We start from the raw sequence: 13,274 nt of genomic DNA on the forward strand, positions 1-13,274 counted from the left end.
CAGTCATGTCACAACTCACGAAAAACCTGATCATACCGAGCTAAGCCATTGCGTAGGAGGCTAGAGGTTTAGAACTATGTCGTTCGGAAAGAGCCGCGTGTTTCTGCTGAAGATTCAGAACGCGAAGGTATAAAACAAGCAAACATACAAAACAAGTGGATCACACGCACATCGGGAATCGATGTGCGAGAAGCTTTTGTGAGCCAGCGAGGCAAAATGCCGTGCTTCAAATTTTAATGAAACTATCTTTCTTGAATCGTAGTAAATCTTGCAGAGAAAGCGCTAAAGTTTGTTAAAGGGACACTAAAGAGAAAAGCGATTTTTCTCCTATTTGTAAATCACTCTTTCACAATTACAAAATCACCACGCTTGCCGCGAGGAGGCGCTTGATAAGCAAGAAGATGCGCAGAAGGAAAATGCGGGTGGCGAAGCCATTTTTAAATTCCCGCACCGAACGCCGTGAGGTCATATGTTCTGACGGCATAAAAATACACCTTGAAATCAGTGATGTCACGCGCGGAGATTTCTACGCGAAATTTGAAAATTAAACTCTGACCTTAATTTTTGCCTCCATTAATAAACCTATAATGGAGAAATTAACGACATTTTCGGAGCAAAATTTATCACTTTAAACCGGTCCATTGTTTCACTTTAGTGTCCCTTCAAATCGCACGACACGGTTTGCTCTATCTTGTGGGAAATCGGCACAGCAAAAAGGTGTTGGCAAATTAAGAGGCGACGAACGGCTACCATGCGGACTCTATTCTTATTGCAACCATTGCTGGCACCCCTTTTTTTCTGTCCGTGATTTACGTTACCTCGAAATACAGCACCTTTTTGCCAAGCATCGGCGAACGACCCTCGCCACAGTGCGTATTCGGTGGTTTACGATTGCACGCGTACTAGCTAAAGGAAAAAAAATGTATGCGCTACTCCTTTCGGTGCGTACTGACTTGTCACGTATATGACTCTTTTTAGGGATGAAAAAATCCGTAAACAGGGGGTGGGTGCTCGAGCCGACGTTTCGACAAGTGGACTTGACTTCTTCGAGTTCTAGCCTTGAAGAAGACCAGTCCACTTGTCGAAACGTCGGCTCGAGCACCCACCCCCTGTTTACGGATTTTTTCATCGCAAACTTCCATCTTCCACTTCCTGCCGTCTTTTTATGGAGACATCTTAACTCTCTTTTATGTCGCAAGACTCTCCGACGAGAGTATAATGATCTCCAAAGAGAGTTCACGTGGCTCTTTAAAGAGAGTCATATACGTGGCAAGTCAGTACGCACCGAAAAGAGTCAAATGACTCTTTTTTTTTTCTTCGTAGAGTGTCGCGAACCAATAACCGTATACTTAAAGAACAGAACGAAAAGCCAAAGTCGGTTCAGAATTCCTTTTATTTGTACAAATTAGTGCGTGTCTACGACAATCCGCGTAGATCTGAAAACAGTCGCATAGAGATACAAGTGTTAATCACCGCCAAAAACACCTTGTACGCCACTGTTAGGTGCTGTTTCAGTACACCACGAAACGCTAAAAACCGCAAGTTTGTATGTTTTCAAATCTAACCACACGAGGTAACAGATTGTTGGTCTCACAACACGGATAACGACAAGGAAACTAGACGGGATCGCTACGTTTAAGCACAGACAAGTATTGCTACGTGAGCTGTAACGGTAGAAACAGACTCTCACGGTGTTATTCTTTATTCAACGCTACTCGAAACACAGTTTGGCCAACAAATAATCACTCGATAATAAGGCATACTGACAACAATACAGCTCCAGTTGTCCGAAATGACTTCGACAAACGTTAACAGCTGCCATAGGATGCAGATAAGAAAATCGCACTATCGCGTTTCGGTAATCTCGTCCGAAAGATAAGTTATCCGCTTCGCAACGGGGTCGTGCGGGGGCCCAAACTCCTCTGTTGAATAAAATTTTTCTCCTCGTCCCCTTCGTGGAAGCCTCCCGTTTGATCGGGAAAATTTTGAATTCTTGCTCATACCCGAGTGTCACGTTTAAGTACATCTGCGGACCCTTACACAGAATCTTCAATTGCAGCAGATTTTTCTTCTTTTTTTTTTGCGTGCTACAATTTCGCGTTTCTTAAACACACATCCAAAACAAGTCAGCTTACTAGATTCAATCCGCAGACATTCTGATAATTGCGATAAAATGTGAACGAGGACGCGATTAGAACGCCCTCTACAGCACTACAGTCGCTATTGAGAACATGTCACAAAAAAAAAAAACACAGCATGAGTACGGTCACATGTACATACTACATACACAGAGGATATGTGTCACGCATAAGTAAACGCTAGCCTAATTCCCGCAGTCACGGTTTTGCGCTCAAACCGTACCACGTACAGCGTAAAACTGGAGTGGGGCTATACTAACATACGCACGCGTTGAATGTTCCAACTCCAATATCGCACCTGACAAATACCTTCTCGTGATGCATCAGTGTCCATGTGCTTTTTTAACATTAATGAAATACCTGCAAAAGTGTTCGTCACGAGAGGCAGTTGCATGTTGCATAAATACGGATATCACACGCGTTATGCTGAGACATTACAGATAGCAGAGAGTTATTGGAAACGGGGTATTGCAAGAATAAGGAACGATACTGAAACATACACACACACATGGCAAAAGAAAACAAAGAACAAATTGCGTTGGGCGAGCGCAAGCAGATTCGTGGTCCCTGAGCACTCATATGCGAGCTTAGAAGCCAGATGCTAGACTTCTGATGTTGCGTTTTCACTTTTTGAACGACTTCACAGCGGCTTTTTCTGTGTTTTTTTTTTCGACACCCATCTTTGAAGTAGGCCTATGAACACGCCAAGAAAACCCAATCGCTCGTTTTCCTGTTTGATATTATTACTCTTACATTAACCTCGATTTCACAAAGATGCCGGCGCACATCAGCATGTGTACGATTTTGTCACCAAAATCTTATCGACGGCGTAATTTAAGCTAAGACCACTAAAACTTTGCAATCGACTGCACGATTCACATAAACATACAGCGTGACATAGACGGTACATCATACAATTTCACATATATCCAGTGTTGATTCCCCTGCCCTATCGACCATGCAAGCTCAGTCAGGCTTCAACTGACAGTGAGTTGTATTGTCAGAGGACCAGAACAAACACCTTAAGTAAAACATCACAAACAAACAGGTTACCGCACCAAACAAATACATTCGCGGACATTCGGCTGAGTATACATCGCACTACAAACGTTGCTCGGTGCAAACAGTTCACGCGATATTCGGCCATGCAGTCACTATGGCAGCCGAATGCACACGCAAACAAGGAACACTCTATACGCAACGTAAAGACGACACGCACATGCATGAGTTATTATTACACAAACACCGGTGATGCATTCTTCCTTGTATTTAGAATGTTGGACCACTTCGTACAAACAAGTACTACACGAGGGCATGCATTCACCGGAGAAGTGGCTCGCAACACAGTGCCAATTTCTTAATAGTAAAACTAAAACAAAATAGTAGGAGTAAAAAGACTATACAGTGGGACTCACTCAACGCGTGCAGACTCGTGGGAGCGAGAGCACAAGCCCGCCAATATGCAGAAGCGACCGCGCAAGCAGTCGCTTCTTCGCGATACTGAAGTGCGCGAGGATTGACGAATTCTTTCGGCTCTTTGCCATTGTCTTTTGGGGACTTTGTGTTTACATAAACAAATTACCCCTAGTGTCCTTCGTAACATGCTTTTCAGATCAAAAGGCACACCCGACTGTATTCCGATAAATGCGTGCACATTAAACTGCTGCTTTATGTGCTAAGCACACGCAGTAAGCTTCCTCAATCGGTTTACGACCGGCTCTTAGGAAGCTGTTCCTGCACCTTACGTTGCGTCTTCACTGCGCGTTCAGTGCGGACGTGGTCTATATAACACGAAAGTGTTTTATGTCGGGGTCCATCAAGACTTCACTGACGTCATTTCCGTCACGGAAGTTACGTCAATGAAAACACGGTGCAAATTTGGGTTATTATTTCCCGACGTACGATCCACGTGCAACTCCTTTTGTGGAGACACGCTTCACTTTCGTTTTATACCGAATCTTATGAAAGAGGGATCAATTATAAGCTTTTAAAACACCTCGTCGCTTCCAGAATTCTGCACGATTTTCGTGAGGCGGAAAAGAGCACACACGCTAAATAAGAGGAGAACGTACGCCACGGCCTAAAGCAAAGCTGCCGTGACTTACGCCTCACACATCTCATGTATAGCTCGAAGAGTGATGGGCCCGAAGCAATCGCTTCGGAAAAATACACGCTTTGTACACGCAACAGGCAAAAAACACGAACAGCTCCATCAAACGATCTAAGGCTAAATATTTCATAATGCAATTAGAGCGAGACACTGATGCGACCACGGAGCGATTACCAGATGGTTGTGCAGTGAAAAATGCTTCGTCATAGCGATAATCATATGCAATGGGAGTCTCTAAAAGAAGCGGGGAACAGCAAGGTTCGCTTGGGCTTCCCTCTTCGCGCAATGCGTCGCTTCCGTCCACTTCTACAAGTAACGGCCTGAAAGTACGGAGAAGGCCAACAAATAACGGCAAGAGAGTGAAAGCCTGTAGCGCCTACACCTCAGCGTTACTTTGATCACGCGTACAATAAGCGTTTAAACGTAAGCTCGGTGTACCCCCCACCGCATCTGAGGCAGCAGTAACAATGCAGGTGAAAAGATACATAAAAAATATGCGCCACTCCCTTCATGTGCATGCGTTCGCGGATGTGAAACATTGTGCTAGAATGGAAAATACAGCGTGCCATAAATTATCAAAAAAAATTAAAAAGGAAAGTTAGTGGTTTAATTCAGTTGAAATATGTTGATCAGTGTAACCTCACCGCCCCCTTTTCTCACAAGTATGGCTAGTACGGTGCTTTAGAGAAACGTCTATTAACGGGTCACTAGATAAGTATATTAAATTAACAGATTCCGAGATTGCACCGGTGCGATCTCGGAGGCCACACTCGTTTACGCTATACTGGCAGAATGAGCTGTATCGGCATTCACTCAGTACAGGGTGACTTATTAGCGGAGGGAACAAAAATAAAACTGTTTATATTTTTTGTTCATTCTTTAAAGAGCTGCCTGCATGGAGGAGAAAGAATAGGAGGGAGCGCGCCAAGCATCCACAAGCCAACCTCCTCCGACGCCGTTCCCTCGAGAGTTCCGCGCTCGTCAGAATTCCCAGGATGCTCCTGTTTCATATTTTTAGGACTAAGCTTCAAGATTGTCACGTGACGCTCCCTCCTCGTTTTTTTTTTTTTTTCCTCCACGGCTGATAGGCAGTTTTTTTTTCTGGGCACTTCACAATACAATGTGATCATTGCTTAATTAATAATGTAAAGCTTCCCACATACGAATTCTGAATGACCATGTCGTACAACATTTGACACTCGTATCTTAATTTACGCCCCCTACTACGTGCGAAGACACCACGTTTATTAAGACTGGCATATTTGTAGTTAAATATGTGTTTACAGTTAAAACGACGTTATGTACAACCTTAACGTAATATTTATATTTAGTACAAACGTAAACGTTTCCTTGCAGCTCTAATGCAGTGATATAGCACTTCACACTAATTGCCAATCTTATGAAGATCTCTGTATAAAGTGGGAGCTGGACTCTATTAGCAGTCCCCACTATGCGTGGCATGCATCAAAAATTGACACTTCTCGGCATGCACGTCTTATAATACACAGTATTTACACGATTGTAGGTCGACACATTTCATCTAAACTTGAAATCAGAAGTTGGGGGGTCTAGTTACAATGCAAACCAAAACTAGTACCGCCATTTACGGCGGGACAAACCAGACATCATGGATGTTGTGGCATGGTTACGACATTATGTTTACACGCCGGCTCTACCTGTAACATATACCATGTTTTTTCGCGTATAACCAACACCCTAAGCAACAATTCACGAATTTTTTTCTAAATAATGATTCCCGCGTATTGCCGAGAAGCTAGCCTCTCTGCATAGCTGTGAAGCATTGCCGTGAAGCCACTTTTGCACACCGGAATTCGCGTTCTTGGTCTTGATTTTATAAAACACGTTTCGGGGCTAGTTGGTGATACATTCTTAAACTATTCCAGCGCTACCTTTTACGAGGACAGGACAGAGAAGTGCGTGACAGCACGGGCGCTGACTCAATAGTAGTAGTCAGCTTTCTTTCTTTATTTATTTTTTAGCTGTGCGATTTTTGGGGGGTCCACCTACATGGGAGTCGACTTACAATCGTGTAAATACGGTACGGCTTGAGGACACTTTCACGTGGAGGAGTTTTATCCGTGTACAGCCTTCCCCTGGTTAGCGCGCCACAGGAGAGTATAAATGGAAAAGCAACGCAGTGCACAACATCGAGGCAAAATAACGAGTCAAGTTGGCGTGCTAATGACGAGGGAGTTCCTTCCGAGTCGATGTGACCGTTAGCCGGCGTAGCCAGCGGTGCGATGCACCAATTCTGCGTCGATACAGCGGCGCGCCGCTGGTAACGAGAATGATTTATTTTTACTTTGCGGTGGTACTGCCAGTACTGCGCGTGCTTCGGACACGCTCCAGAGTGCAAGTCATTGGTGAGATGAATACTGCGAAGGCTGCAGTGATGCTACTTTTTTTTTCTTTTGATTGTTCAAGCAAACTCGAAGCTCCCAATCAACGATGTGCCGAGCAACTGATGACGTAACGTAGCGGAGGCATGCTCGTAAGTCTCATTACCAAAGAAGTATTGGAGATGCGGGTAGGTAGGGTCATGTGAAAACTTGCGAGGTCAAGGTATACACTCACGAAAGGGATCTATACGAAAATGGCATAGAGTCACGATGAAGCCTACATTCGTAGCTTCTTCATAAAGCTTCATAGCTCAGCAATGCGATTCGGTGACCAGACGGGGTCGCATTGGCCGGGTCGAATTGACCAGGTCGCAGATGACCAGGACATTCACGCGCAATGCGTTGAACTAAACGAGAGGGTAGCGTTTCGTGAAGTGTTCGTCGACGCGCTGTCAGCCGCTAGTCCAGTTAGCTTAACTAGAAGGGCGGCTGCCATGCCCACGCGCTGGTCCTAGGTTCGAATCCCCGGCCAGGACTATTTCTTTCCAAGCCGCGAAGCCTTGTCATTCACGAACACTTAAGGGATTTCATTATTTCCGCGCAGCATGCGTTCAAACGAAACTGAAACCTCCATTTCGTCCACCTAGAGCACAACCTTGCGGAGATTAAGCCGTACTACGAGCGGCAGAAGTAGGCTTAACAAATTCTTCCTGGTGCCGCCTACACAACGCCCGGGATAAAAAGTGATCCCAAGCACGAAAAGGTTGTGTGTTCGAACCACGTCTACACCTCGTCTAAAAGCCAGTTCACGTGTTGGTATTTCTGCTAGTCTTTTCTTTGCATGGTTACACTATTCATGTAATAATAGTATGTCCCCTTGGCATTTTTTTTTCCGAAGCAGGAAACTCCTGCTACATCTTACCACGTAACTCCTACATCACTTTTGAATAAGGTTAGCTAGACATGACCTGCCTCTGATTAAACATTCATTAAAACAGCATACAAATTACAACGCTTGCCGTATCGCACTTACAACCCACTTCGCGAGTGCTGCGCGCAGTTTTGTGAACCAACAACCACTCTACGCTAGATGATATATTCTTCCGTGATGGACTTGGTCCCTGAACAACGACTGTACGAGAAAAACTAATGATACGTCAAAAGAAAAACAGAAAACTTCGTGGGCTAAAAGTCCTTCGGCTCGTGGGGGACACAACACAATGAGAATTTAACGGCACAATATTCAACATTTATCAGAGGTCGTCAAAGCGAGAACTGCCACACCGATACCAGACTACATAAAATCAACACACATAACGCAAGTTCACACACACGTGCACACGTGTAATAATTAAAGGGCACACAGGCAGGAACGTAAAAAAAGGTGCGCCAAAAACGAAGGCGGCAAAATATTAAGTAGCTATCCAGCAGACAAAATACATTTACGATATACGAGTTCCGAGATACATATAAAAAACGATGAAAGAATAAATGAACACCTCTTGAAACAGGAGAGTATAAGCTCGGTTGTGATGTGGAAAGAGAAAATATTGAGAAATTATTAAGTGGACACTAAAGTGAAACAATGGATCGGTTTAGGCTGATCAATTTTACTCTGAGAACTCTAATAATGTTAATTTCAACATCATAGGTTCATTAATAGAGGAAAAAATCAAGGTCAAACTTTCATTTTTAAATTTAGCGCCGAAATCTTCGCGCGTTACGTCACGGATTTCAAAGTGCATTTTCTGCATTTTGAGGGCACTGGCTAAGCGAAATTTCCTGAAACTCGGTATGTGAGTCTCTGCAGCCCCCTCAGAGAACAATGTACTTCATTTTTACCGTTTAGGAGCTACGTAGGCCCTAGTAGACGCCGTCAAAATCTATGACGTCACGACGATTAGTGCGAGAATTTTAAGATGGCGTCGCCACCCGCATTTTCTTTTTGCGCGTTTTCTCGCTTACCAAGCGTCTTCTCGCAGCAAGCGTGGTGATTTTGGTATCGTGGAAGAGTAATTTACTAATACGAGAAAAATCGTTTTTCTCTTTGACTGCTTGCATGCCACTTGACTGCTTGCATGCCACTACGCGGCTGGGATTATCTAAGTAAAACTATGTTAATGATCAACAATTTTACCAAGTCTTGAAGTTGTCCCGATATGAAAACTTGTAGCCGAGTGATATCGTAATCGCGTACTTGAATAACCGGTTGTCGAAGGCGTGTCTGAAATTCTGCGTTACGATTGTGCGGCTCGTAACGTGGTTTAAGAGTTGGCCTTTGTCGTGACGGAACGGCGTATCTTTAAAAACGAGAGAAGAAAAAAACGTGGCGTTGCACGCATTCGATCCTGTTGATCACTTCGTTAGGTAGCCCACAAAAGCAACGCGGAGTGACTACACATTTTTAGACAATTTCTTGACCGCGGCTCACGTGACATGACGTCATCAAGATACAGCTCCAATTGTCATTTGCATCTAATTTATTTTGTGCCTTCCACAATGCACACATTCTGTTCGTTTAATAACAGAACGCCGTGTCGAGTAGCTCCAGGTTATTTTTGACCATCTGAGATTCTTACTCGTGCACCTAATCAATAGTACAAGACAAGTTTTAGCATTTCGCCCTCGGAACAGGCGTCCGCCGCAGCGGAAACCGAACCGGCGACCACGTTAACGTCACAAGCGCAAGGCCATAGCCACAGAGCCACCACGGCGAGTAAGTTAGTTTCATGTCATTTCTTAAACAAATTGTAGCTGTCTCTTAACTCGTGCGATGACACCACGCCCGACACCAATGTTAAGATACGATTTAAAAAACGGCATGAGCGGCTACAGTTCTCGCGGGGCGACGCTTTTTTTCTGTGACTGAGGAAAAAGCAGCGCTTTTACGCTTCGATGTATCTGCACATTAGCTATAATTATTTGCATAAAACAAGCACGTTTGCCAAACGAACGTTCCATCTGCTCCAAGAAGCCGCGGTCACATTAACTTAGTTTAACCACACGATCCTAAAGGTTGCAAGAGCATGTTGGCAAGCATTCCTTTACCTGTCCTAGTAAAGGAGCAGACAAACCGGTGACGTTCAAACCAATTGGCACCTAACACCCTTCTCAACGAGGAGCCAAAATAAATAACGCCAGGATGTACACACGAATTTGATAATGCTGGGAGTCAAACCCAGAAAAGCTGAAAGCGGGGCCATTGTATGTTGATAGTGTACTAGGCATTCTAACTTTCGGGGATCGTATGGCACTGGCAACAGCCACGAAATCAAATCCCGACACCAGACGACATGGCATGCGCGTTACAGCATTTTTTTAAATTATGGCACAGACAGAACGAATGTGATTTGTGACACTATATGCAGGATTCGTAAAGTGACAATGCACTAACTGTAAAAACAAAAAAAAAGCTGCCTTCTAGGATCTAAGGGTTTTTCTTTCTTTTTTTTTCAGTTTTATGTGGTATAGCTTAAAATCAAGCAGCGTCATGGACGCTTGACACGAACACGCTGATATTACGAACAATTGCATAAATCGCGGCTACTAAGACAGACATAAAAGGCCCCGAAACCAGACTTGTCGGGCAAATATTTGTGACTACGGGCGCCGGCCAAACAAGCGGCGATCAAAAAACACAGCACAACCATGCGGCATAGTTCCATAAACTGTGTCATATCAATAACAAGCTATTCCTCTCATATCTTTCTTAACACTACATTCGACAAGACAAAGCACGCGGAATATACAACCGCGTGACAACTGACTTAGGCGGCTCATTTCATCACCACCGATAAAGCGTGTGGCCTTCAGAGGCTTCGCTTTTGTGAACCCGGCGACAGCGCGTCGAGTTGACCCGACCCGACACGACGCTCACGCGGTCCGATCCGCCAGCGTTTGCATGAACGCCGACAAGCCGGCTAGGGCTTTATCAGCTTCGTGTGAACGTAACTAAGATCGCGCTTTCTGTGGAACCTCTGACCACTGTCCCACACCAAAAAACTTACTCGAAGGTATTCACCTTTAAAGGGACACTGAAGTGAAGCAGTGAATCGGTTGAGATGGATGAACTGTGCTCTGAGAACTCTAATGTCGTTAATTTCACCATCATAGGTTTATTAATAAAGGAGAAAATGCAAGGGGGTGAACGAAATTTCCTAAAACTTGGTGCGTTAAATTTACGGCCCGCTCAGAGGAAATTGCAAGGTGGCGTAGCCACATTGCAATTGCTTTTTGCGCGTTTTCTCGCTTGCCAAGCGTCTTCTCGCGGCAAGCGCGGTGATTTTGGAATTGTGACAGATTAGTTTACTAATATGAAAAAAAAAAATCGTTTTCCTCTTTAGTGTCCCGTTAAAGATTTCTTTCCGGCATTAAAACACCTCCCTTGTAACCATTCCGTGCAATAATACATTGCCCTTCCGGTACCTGTACTCCCAGAAAAATAACATTTCGAAACAGCTCTCAAGACTGTCATTCCCACACGCGCACCCCCTCAAAAACTGCAGCTGTCCAACTGCACACAACAGCATCCGAGTGAGAAAACTGTGCGTCTTCGGTGAAAACCTTCGCCTTTACCTCAAAACAAGCACCGAAACAACTGTGCGATGATCGACACCACCTTTCCATAGCCGCGACGTAACCGTGATCACCCGCTGCCCTCCAACGTCCGCATAAAGGTGTCGATACACCACACTGCTTCTCGCATCAAACTGGCGGATGGCCAACAATCTCGAACACTAAGAAATGGGCGAAACAGCGTCCATTACTCAGTACCCTTACTCCATCAAGTCAACAGCCGTAACATATACACCGAAATCTTCCAACTTGTGTCCAACTGCATTACAATATTAGTGCCCCATACGTTCACGGCTCACTGCTAAAACTAACAATCGCGGATCAAAACCGATAAGAGCGGCAAATATTTGAACTCAGTAAGCCGGGCAAACGCTAGCGGGGTGATATAAATATTGCTCAAAATCCAGTTTTTGTACTCAGCGTATGCGCCGCCCTTACGAACTTTTCGAGCAGACGCCAAAGCACAGATGGGCGGAGCGACGAAAACGAACAGGAATCGAAAAACTTTCCAGTCTACCACTTTAACAGAGTTCTGGCCTCTCCGCAAACCACCGATATAAACAACGTGCCAGAAAAAAGTAGAAACGCTTGGCAGGATCAGCGCTGGTGGCGACATCTTGTGACGCTTTATTATATTCCAGAGAAACGTTTTCGTATCGTACGATTGTTCTAAACAGAGGAAGAAAAAGCAAGTCACAACGTTAAATATCGTCGTTAACGACGCTTTTAAACAAGACTCTGAAGTAACCTACAACGGAGTCCTTAAGTACAATTAGCAGTAACTGAAACATGTACTGTGGCTGAATTCGACGTCACAAGCTGGCCGCTACCGGCGCTGCTGCTGGGTACGTCTACGCTCGCGGCGTTACGTCATTCGGGAAGTATCAGACAGGTACACAAACTCAACAGAGCGGGCACAACACTGCGACTAACTAAAACTGTTCACAGCTACGGATTAACTTTGATCACTAATCGTCAATTCCTCAACGCATCATTTCAAGAAACCTTTTCCCTTCTCGCAATTCCTCCCACACGGAAACGCTGCAACAGCGGAAGTCGAGTTCGCGACCTTAGCCAGCGGAACGTCACAGCCGCTATGCCACTGCCGCGGACTTCACGACGCGTTCAGTAGTACAACTGGTGCCGCGCCTCGATGTTTCTGAACTGTTCGTCAACGACACTCTACACGAGTCAAACGGAGGTCAACGTACGGTGACGCATGATCGTACACGGCCGGGAACGAACGGTTGGTGCATAGCGCTCATCGTAAGAAAAGTCCAACGTGGCAAACTAACGAGTTGTGATATGCCTCTGCGATGCGTCCAGACGCTGATATAGATGCTTGTTTCTTTTGTCAGTGGTTGCCGGGCGAGGGTTGCCAGGCGAAGAGACGACCATCGCGGTTCGAAGACCAGAAAGGCGCTTCCGGTGAAGTCACGTATCGCGCGCTTCACTCAAGTGGGCGAAGATACGGGAAGTCCTCATTGTCCCGATCCCTGGAAGAGAAAAATAAAGAAATCGGTGAGGAAGAAAGACAACACGAGGACATGAGTTAACACTAAAGAGAAAAACGATTTTTCTGGTGCTCGGCTGCTGACCCGAAGCTCCCGGGTTCGATCCTGGCCGCGGTGGTCGCATTTCGATGGAGGCAAAATGCTAGGGGCCCGTGTACTGTGTGACGTCAGTACACGCCAAAGAACATCAGATGGTCAAAATTACCGGAGCCCTCCAGTACGGCGTGCCTCATAATCATATGATGGTTTTGGCACGTAAAACCCCAGATATTATTAAACACGATTTTTCTTACATTAGTAAATTACTATTTTACGATACCAAAAATACAACGCTTGCTGCGAGATAACGCGCAAAAAGAAAATGCGTGTGGCGACGCCACATTGAAGTTCTCGCACCAGCCGCCGTGACGTCGTAGATTTTGACGGCGTCTACTAGGGCCTGCGTAGTTCCTAATCGGCAGAAATGGAGTACGGTATCTTCTGAAGGGGCCAGAGACTAAATATACCAAGTTTCAGGAAATTCCGTTGAGCTAATGTGGCCAAAACACGAAAACGAAAACACACTTTGAAATCCGTG

The 13,274-nt window shown here is 45.1% G+C and overlaps 1 protein-coding gene across 1 annotated transcript in view; it reads right to left on the reverse strand.

Moving 5' to 3' along the window:
• Positions 1-1,686: 1,686 nt before the first annotated feature.
• The window catches only part of LOC119404578 (uncharacterized), a 28,469-nt gene continuing 16,881 nt past the window's right edge, over positions 1,687-13,274 (reverse strand). The window contains exon 4 of the mRNA XM_037671124.2: positions 1,687-12,679. Within this exon, the coding sequence (XP_037527052.1) occupies positions 12,634-12,679 (46 nt within the window). The 3' untranslated portion in view covers positions 1,687-12,633. The remainder of the gene's footprint in view (positions 12,680-13,274) is intronic.

The sequence above is a fragment of the Rhipicephalus sanguineus genome, chromosome 9 (assembly GCF_013339695.2).
Source record: "Rhipicephalus sanguineus isolate Rsan-2018 chromosome 9, BIME_Rsan_1.4, whole genome shotgun sequence".
In the NCBI taxonomy this organism is placed as follows: Eukaryota; Metazoa; Arthropoda; class Arachnida; order Ixodida; family Ixodidae; genus Rhipicephalus; species Rhipicephalus sanguineus.